The sequence below is a fragment of the Mytilus californianus genome, unplaced genomic scaffold (genome assembly GCF_021869535.1).
Source record: "Mytilus californianus isolate M0D057914Y unplaced genomic scaffold, xbMytCali1.0.p SCAF_8, whole genome shotgun sequence".
Classification (NCBI taxonomy): domain Eukaryota; kingdom Metazoa; phylum Mollusca; class Bivalvia; order Mytilida; family Mytilidae; genus Mytilus; species Mytilus californianus.
The window spans coordinates 99155259-99165092 of NW_026262734.1; the positions used below are offsets into that span (position 1 = coordinate 99155259).

Consider the following 9834-nt stretch of genomic DNA (forward strand, 5'->3'; position numbering starts at 1 on the left):
ACGAGATTGATTTTCTCGCTTGAGCCGGTACGGCGAAAGTGAGAAAAGCAATCGAGTTGAGATGACCAATGATAATCTGTTTATCGCTATTTTACCTGTGACGATCTTGTTAATTTCATTGACAACGGGCACGTGCATCCTTAGTTTCTAGCGATAATTTTTCATATTATTCGACTCCGCTGAGAAAGAAAATTATCAGTCAGCAAGATCAAAGGAAAATTTCGTAAAATAGCTATAATTTCCTTTCTCAGCACAGTAGAGTGATATGAAAAATTATCGCTAGAAACTAAGGGCGAACGTGCTCGTTGTCAGTGACATTAACAACGTCGTCATAGGTAAAATAGCGATAAACAGATTATCATTGGTCATTTCAACTCGATTGCTTTTCTCACTTTCGCCGTACCGGCTCAAGCGAGAAAATCAATCTCGTTGAGATGTTCAACGATAATCTATATATACATGTACATGTATACGTGCACTTGCATAAGGTCGATTTGTATCCGACGCAGCTCATAGGTTTTGTTATCAATAGATAGGTGTCTATAAAATATGTGACCAACAATTTCAAATGGCCAACTTTAAAGTGGCAATTTAAAATTTTCGTAAAATCTGTGTAATGCAAAAAGGTGTATTTCCTATGTTAAAGGCAACATAACAAGACAGACGATTGCATAACACGGACAGATAATAAACCAAAGACAAAAGTAGTTTATCATTTTTAAAATCTCGTAAATCAATCTAAATCATACACACATATTAAAGTAAAAAAAAAAACCCTGAGGGAATCGTATGAACTTCAAACGGAGCGAGCCTAGGCGAGTCGACATGGTTAGCGTTTCCTGTTATGCATATTCATCACGCGCCATGGTAATCCAAACTCTTAAAATCTACTACCGCGAAAACATGTCGCTTGAAAGGTGAGACACATACACATCGTATCGATCAACCAATTCGTGATGTTGACCGTAAAACTAGCTAACGAAATATCGATTTAAATCTTTCTACTTCATAACCCGCATGGAGATGCAAGGTGACCCTAGAATGAGCAATATTGAAATTATGATATATTTTAGGTAACCCGTGGTAAGTTTTAGTCGCACCAAAAGGGATAAGTGTTTTGACCCTTGATGCAAATGATTTTCAATATCACATTTGTATCAACCCGAGGAACCAAAATAATCCCAAGAGCTCTATGTAAAAAGCTTGACTCATCAGATTGACACGAAGAGAAAAAAAAACAACAATAGCGCAAAGCTGCCAAAAGATACAACGTACCGATCGATTAAATGAAGCTTGCTCAAAGCCAATACCAGCTAATGAATACATCAAGTTCTTCCAGGCTAATGTATTGCTAACCAAAACTTGTTGAAGTGGCCTTTTATAAAAAAAAATGTGTCATTATTTGCTGTTTAAAACATGTAAAAATTAATTCAAAATTTACGTTTCAATGGAGTTTCACAAAAAATGTGTTACAGTAGAAGTTATATACCTATATATCTATGACGAATATCTGTGTTGTGCTGTGATATTTTTAAAAATTATTTTCTTTTCCTCAACTTAAACATTTGTTAAAATACCGGTTATTTAAATTTAAATCTTAAATTAAAGTTTGAAATAGAAGTGCAAAAATTAGGACACCAAAGGCCGTCATCACTCATCCTGTCCTTTCACCGGATTTAATTATGATTTCACTGATTAATATCTTAGCTTGTTAAAAATGTTATCTAAAGTTTAGCATTTGTTTGATCTCAAAAGGAACCAAAACAAATATTATTTGTAATATTAAGACCAAATATATCCTGATTCACCGTACAAGGGTGTGCGATTTGCTGAATCATAGGGAATCCCCTTACTTGCATATTATATTTCAGTACACTTGACACAATATGATATATATACTTATGATTTTACACCGATTATAATTCTACGGTTAATCATAACTTGCAACAGAGAAATTTAATGGCTTAAAGATAGAATCAAAAGTGTATGTGAATGTGTGTAGCACATAAGATTTTGCAATGAATTTATGTGGAATAGAAATAATTTACAGTTTGATATTTCTACTTTCGGTACACAAATCAAATATCGGTAAGTTATTAATATTTATGTGTAAACATGGTAAAGCTCTTGATTAATATGTGAGATTAAAGTTCAACTTGTCGATGAATGATGCAAAAATCACTAAAGCAGCACTTAAATATAGACAGATACTGCATGCATATTAAAAACGATAAAACATTAAAACACGTAATTATTCTTAAAATGGATTTTAGCTTTACGCATGCCATGGGCAAAATCTCTTTGTTTTTAATGTGCAATAATCTGGATAATGCACAGCTGTTCTACGATGTGCATTATTTAACTCAGATATACTGCACAGTTCAAATCTGCTCTCAAAATTTCCGTCACTATCCTCATTTTCCGGATGGCCTCTATTACAGAACCTACCTTTTGTATGTTTTGTTAATTTGTCCTCGTCCTGATTATAGATGAAATAGTTGCCACTGGACGTTAATCAACCAATCAATCAATCCACGTGAAGAATATGTTTATTATTAGCACCTTTTTTTAAAAAAATGAAATTGACCAGGAATACTAGTAAATATATAGAGGCAAACTTTAATTTTGCCTTATTTTAAACATAGTTGCAAAGATTCTAGTACAAGTATCTAAGACCCCCGTAATATCTACCAAGCCAATACATTCATCATAGATACATGAGATACTAATATTCAAATTTTGTACGCCAGACGCACGTTACGTATACACAAGACTCATCAGTGGAGCTCCAATAAAATAAAAAGTTAAAAGGGCCAAGTAAAAAGAAGATGGGCCAACTTGCCTTGAATGTAGTCCATACCAGGGTTATTTTCAAACGTCTTTGATTCTTTACTTAAAATAAGTATCAGCGCTCTGTGTGTGCATTTTAAGGCTCTTACAGTAATATGGCTTATTTCAAAACCGATCACAAAACAATCAACGCCTGAAAAAAGGTCAAAACCGCAATTTTGACAAATTGAGTATTAATCCAAAAAATGTTTTACTTAAAGCTTAACCTCAACAAGAATTGTATTGAAAAGTGAAATAACAAAAATAGAATTCCATTATATTGACAACGATGAGTGAGCAAAACAAACAGACATAATAGATGAAAATGTCAAAAATTGGGGTACAGCAGTCAACTTTGCGTTATAATCTTAATCACTATAAAAACAAATAAATATTTCAACAAAGAAAAACAAAATCGCATACAGAAAGGAGAACTATTTATCCTGCAATCATCCAACTATTGTACAAATAACAAATTGTTGCTTAATTTGTATAGGAAATAGTCTCCGTTTATCCTGCTTCTATTTTGAGCTGACGGTTATGTTAAGGATTACCCGAAGGTCCGTGGTTCTCTTCCGGCACTCCGACTTCCTCAATCAATATAAACTGACCGCCGTGATATAGCCTGTAGTGTTGAAAGTGGCGTTAAACACCAGCACTCAGTCAATGTTAAGGATTACCCGAAGGTCGGTGGTTCTCTCCCGGCACTCCGACTTCCTCAATCAATATAAACTGACCGCCGTGATATAGCCTGTAGTGTTGAAAGTGGCGTTAAACACCAGCACTCAGTCAATGTTACGGATTACCCGAAGGTCGGTGGTTCTCTCCCGGCACTCCGACTTCCTCAATCAATATAAACTGACCGCCGTGATATAGCCTGTAGTGTTGAAAGTGGCGTTAAACACCAACAATCAATCAATGTTAAGGATTACCCGAAGGTCGTTGGTTCTCTCCCGGTACTCTGTCTTCCTCCACCAATACAAACTGACCGCCGTGATATACCTTATAGTGCTGAAAGTGGCGTTAAACACAAACAATCAATCAGTGTTAAGGATTACTGGTTACGTTACAGTTCATTTCGCTGTCCTTTTCGTGGTCTGCGTTTAAGCCATGTCGATTTCTATAAAAATCAGACAATGGTAGCTTATCACTTTACAAAATTAAACGTTAAGGTTAAATCAAAAGATACAAATACATATAGCAGCACATATGCTTCTTTATAGCAAATATTTCGGTTATTGTAAGCTTTCTTTCATATGGTTATGTAAACTCTGCCATGTAATTGCAACCAATACTTATAAGAGGCGATACGTTTTAATGAATGGCCAAATCTGATTTTAGATGCAGTTACCTGCAACGAGTCATTGACTTCTAATCTGAGAGATGACCAGTTTACTGCCTCATCTGTATACAGTGCGGATTATAATGCAAGCTCTGCAAAATTTAATGAAGGTAAGTGAACACAACACCAACGAGGTGTAACCAAAGTAACAGGTGCCACATGTGATGAAGGTAAGTGTAAATAACGCAAACATTGTAATATTCGATGGAGCTAAGTGTTACCAACGCAGTCAGTGTAACATTCGATAAAAGTAAGTTAGACCAACACAAGCACTGCATCATTCTAATACTAACAGCGTGACATTCGATAAAGGTAAGTGTAACAAATACTAACAGCGTGACATTCGATAAAGATAAGTGTAGCCAATACTAACAGCGTGACATTCGATGAAGGTAAGTGTAGCCAATACTAACAGCGTGACATTCGATAAAGATAAGTGTAGCCAATACTAACAGCGTGACATTCGATGAAGATAAGTGTAGCCAATACTAACAGCGTGACATTCGATGAAGATAAGTTTAGCCTATACTAACAGCGTGACATTCGATGAAGGTTAGTGTAGCCAAAACTAACAGCGTGACATTCGATGAAGGTAAGTGTAGCCAATACTAACAGCGTGACATTTGATGAAGATAATTGTAGCCAATACTAACAGCGTGACATTCGATGAAGATAAGTTTAGCCTATACTAACAGCGTGACATTCGATGAAGGTTAGTGTAGCCAATACTAACAGCGTGACATTCGATGAAGGTAAGTGTAGCCAATACTAACAGCGTGACATTCGATGAAGATAAGTGTAGCCAATACTAACAGCATGACATTCAATGAAGGTAGTTGTAGCCAATACTAACAGCGTGACATTCGATGAAGGTAAGTGTAGTCAATACTAACAGCGTGACATTCGATGAAGGTAAGTGTAGCCAATACTAACAGCGTGACATTCGATGAAGGTAAGTGTAGCCAATACTAACAGCGTGAAAGTCGATGAAGGTGAGTGTAACCAATACTAACATCGTGACATTCGATGAAGGTGAGTGTAACCAATACTAACATCGTGACATTCGATGAAGGTGAGTGTAACTAATACTAACATCGTGACATTCGATGAAGGTGAGTGTAGCCAATACTAACAGCGTGAAATTCGATGAAGGTGAGTGTAGCCAATACTAACAGGAGCATCATTCGAGGAAAGTAAGTGTAACCAACGTATTATGTGCGACATGTGACGAAGGTAATCGTAACTAACGCAAACAGTGTAATATTCGATGGAGCTAAGTGTAATATTCGATGGAGCTAAGTGTTAGCAATGCAATCAGTGTAACATTCGATGAAAGTAAGTTAAACAAACGAAAAAACTGCATTATTCTAACACGAACAGCGTGACATTCGATGAAGGTAAGTATAGCCAATACTAACAGCGTGACATTCGATGAAGGTAAGTGTAGCCAATACTAACAGCGTGACATTCGATGAAGATAAGTGTAGCCAATACTAACAGCGTGACATTCGATGAAGGTTAGTGTAGCCAATACTTACAGCGTGACATTCGATGAAAGTGAGTGTAGCCTTAGTATACTAACAGCGTGACATTCGATGAAGGTAAGTTTAGCCAATACTAACAGCGTGACATTCGATGAAGGTAAGTGTAGCCAATACTAAGAGCGTGACATTCGATGAAGGTGAGTGTAGCCTATACTAACAGTGTGACATTCGATGAAGGTAAGTGTAGCCAATACTAACAGCGTGAAATTCGATGAAGGTTAGTGTAGCTAATACTAACAGCGTGAAATTCGATGAAGGTTAGTGTAGCCAATACTAACAGCGTGAAATTCGATGAAGGTGAGTGTAGCCTATACTAACAGCGTGAAATTCGATGAAGGTGAGTGTAGCCTATTCTAACAGCGTGACATTCGATGAAGGTAAGTGTAGTCAATACTAACAGCGTGGACACTTTTTTTAATCTTAAAGTATTTTGGTAAAAATTAATGGATTTTTTTTTTTAACATAATAATTTTATTCATCAAATATTGCCTGTTACATAAACCATCAAGATTCCAAGCTTCTCTTGACGTACCCTGTTACAATCCACTGACTACCCAGTGAGTAATCAGCTGATTAGATTAATTGACATACATTTTGTATACAAAACACTATAATAACAATATTAGAAAATTATTCATTGATTATGTTCCTTTTAATTGTTAGTAACATTGGACTGATTGCCTTATGTCCATTAACATTGGTTTCTACTCTCTTGGTGTATTCATTGACAAAAATTCTGTAGACGTCTATTTTTTTTTGTTTTCTGCTCAGATACATGGTATGACTTTTATATTGAAAAACTAATTATTGAGTAATACTTGTTGTCTGCGATTTTGTATCCAAATATCAGGTGTTGTAGTTTTATTAAAAAATCTAAATTACTCCTTTTTAAGAGGTCGTATATTTGTTGCTTAAATCTTGTCAAATAAGAACAATCGAAGAAATGATGAGAATAGTCTTCTTCTATGTTACAAAAATTACACATATTATTATTCGTTATTTTCCATTGTAATAAAAGCTTTTTTGTTGGTACAATAAACTGTAGTAATTTCCATCTGTATATTTTTAATTTATTTTCAGTTAAATATTTGAAAATAAAGTTATATAATGAATTCATATCTGGAGCTTCTTGCACTGGTAGAATTTTAAGCCACCTACTTATCACTACTGACGATTCTTTTTTATTATTCACTAGCGAATCATAAAACATTTTATTTGAAAAACATGTAGTCTCAAAATAACGACCTTTCCATGTGATTTTATTTCTCTGGACATTTACTGTACTTTGAACAGAATTTTCTTGTTTAACTATGTCAATCCAATTTTGTGGAATAGATTGTTTCAATTTATGAAATTCAGCAATCCAGTTTACCTTACATACAATTTGTTTAAAATATTTTTTTTTGATAATGACATAGTGGCATCTAGAATGTCATTTAAATATATTATATCACTCTTAATCCAGTTTTCAAAGATAATTGGTTTATTATGAAATGTAACAAATTTATTCCCCCATATTGTTTGCTTTCTTATATCAACATATGTAACTGGTTGATCTGTTTGCCCACCCCCAGTCAAAATCCAGGACTTTATTACTACTCGATAAAATTCTGGCACACATTTAAAATATTCTAAATGTTTTATATCATCTAAATTCATATTAAATATAGATAAAATATTATTAGACACCTAGATATTTAAAAGGTATATTAAAAGATAAATTAATGGATTTTAGCTGTTGTTCTATTGACGTATACCTTGCATCAATCTCTTTGTTTTTATATAAATGTACATGCAAATGTATTTATAATTTATTTTACAGGAGGTTGGGTCGCTAGTGAAAATAATGCCTATCAGTATCTACAGATTGATTTAGAAGGACTCTGTGAGATAACAAGCATTATAACACAGGATATTGACAAGTGGTGGTACTGGTACGCCACACAAGCTTTCAGGTATTATTTTTTCTATTCACTGTCATTTTGACAGTCATAGGAGAAAGAATTAGAAGTTTTAACTAACGGAAAAAAATTAGTAAGCAAAAATAAATCACTGCACTTAATATGAATACCAGTACTGAAAAATAAATATCGTATATAATATATTTTGGTACATCAAAATTACATATGAAATATCTTTCTTTAAAATCTATATTTTAAACAATTTCCTAATATCCTGTTCAAGTTTTAGTCACTCACCTATAAATATTTATTCCAGAAGCGGATTTAAGGTTAATGCGTGAACTTTTTACTTGATCCACTCCTAGTTTTGCCTAGTTTAGGGCTCCCCCTTTTCAATATCCTAGTTCCGCATCTGTAGTCTGTAAAGGTGCGTTCGTTAAAAAAACAACGCAGAATTCATAGGCAGTGATGTTATCAATTAAGTGAAATTGTTGACAAGAGAGTTCCGGGATAGCTGTATGGTTTGGATGTGGTCTACATAATAGTGAATATAGGACAAAAAAGGCAGACTAAAGAGCAAAAATAAGAGTAGAGAAAACAAAAGGAAAAAAATAAACAATAGAGAATAATTAGGTGGTAAAATATAAAGAGTAGAGAATATTGGTTAAAAAATATACAAAGAATATAGAAAAAATACCTAAGAATACAGAAATGAAGGTCACCCCATCCAGACCCTCAGTCATAGTACGTGACATTTGTCTATGTACTTGTGTATTTACAGGTATCTTATTATGGATTTATGATTTTATATCCATTTCAGACTATTTCTTTTGAACCTTTTTCAACCCATCCGCCCCTAATCCCGATTATATGTTATACCGGTACCCAATTTATAAACATCCCCGGGCTAATAAATGTTTACTATTGTGTGTATATGGTTTTTTTTTGGTATTCATTATGTTCATATTGTTGCCTTAGATGTTGCTTTTCCTTCTTATTTTTTCTACGGATGACATAAAGTGTGGTTTTAATTATTACAAAACTGGGTCGATACTGGTTCGATTCTGACAAACCTTTCTAAACTTGTCCATTTATAAATTTTGAAATTATTAAGAAAATAAGATTTCAACTCATTTCTGCAAAAATAAACTTAGATGGATTTGGCTATTATTTTAATGTACTTTTTGGTCGTGAAGCTCTGCAACTGTTTCGGATCTTATAAATCATTGGCTTTTAAATATTCGGCTTTGAGTGTTTCCGATGAAGGTAAATCAAGAATAGCACTTTGGACGCACACGATTTTTAAAGTTTTGTTTTCATTTTTTAGTTTTAATCAGGTTTTAATTAATTGATACTATGCTTGAGAACAATCATAAATTTTTCCTTCAGAATATTTCACAGCAAAGATGGATTAACATGGACTGCATACAATACGTACTTGTCAGATGAAATACTTGGCGAAACATTCAACAGACAGGACAAGGTCACAACGATCCAGTTTAATCCGACGATAAAGGTTATTTATTTTTTATAATAATAACATGTGGAACATGATCTGCTTACCCTTCCGGAGCAAGCACCCATAGTTTTGTTTAAAAAGAGTTTATGTGGTGCTCTTGTTTTAGTTTTCAGCGTTTTACTTTATGCCTTTTAATTATTTTTGTCATTGAATATTTTGTTTTAACCAAGAACAGTCTGACCTTACCTTTGTTTTGAAAAATAGTGTTTCAATTTCGAAATTTCGAATTCGGTCAAGTTTAAGGGTTTAAAAATTTACGTGACCTATTGTTTACGAATTTGGTGATGTCTTGGGGTTCTCTTCTTCAAACCAGATCCTTAAAATTTGGGCAAATAAGCCCACAACGTACCGTATTATTTGTAAATTGATTTAAAATCAATCAGCAACAAAAAAAAGGGGACAAACACACACACGGAAGAAATAGTAAATTTCTTGTTGTTTCCCATTGACAGCTTCATGAATCTGAATGCAAAAGAAATGAACAAATATCTATACATAAATATCATAAATACCTAATCAAAAAAAAAAAGATATGGTATGATTGGCTATTACAGGTACAGCTAAACTTCCAACCAAATATTTGCATCTCCGAAAGAATTTAGTATAAGATAAAGGTAATTTGTAGTACCGGAAACCTTGACTGAAAAACGTCACTGTAGACACGGGCACAACAATCGAGTTATGGAAATATACACACCG

The 9834-nt window shown here is 34.0% G+C and overlaps 1 protein-coding gene across 1 annotated transcript; it reads left to right on the forward strand.

Moving 5' to 3' along the window:
* The first annotated feature begins 1926 nt into the window (after positions 1 to 1926).
* On the forward strand, positions 1927 to 9150 carry LOC127712928 (lactadherin-like). The gene is made up of 4 exons (XM_052219519.1): positions 1927 to 2088; positions 4171 to 4281; positions 7538 to 7670; positions 9006 to 9150. Exons 1-4 carry the CDS (start codon positions 2019 to 2021, stop codon positions 9148 to 9150), a joined length of 459 nt encoding a protein of 152 aa, XP_052075479.1. The 5' UTR covers positions 1927 to 2018.
* Positions 9151 to 9834: the final 684 nt, after the last annotated feature.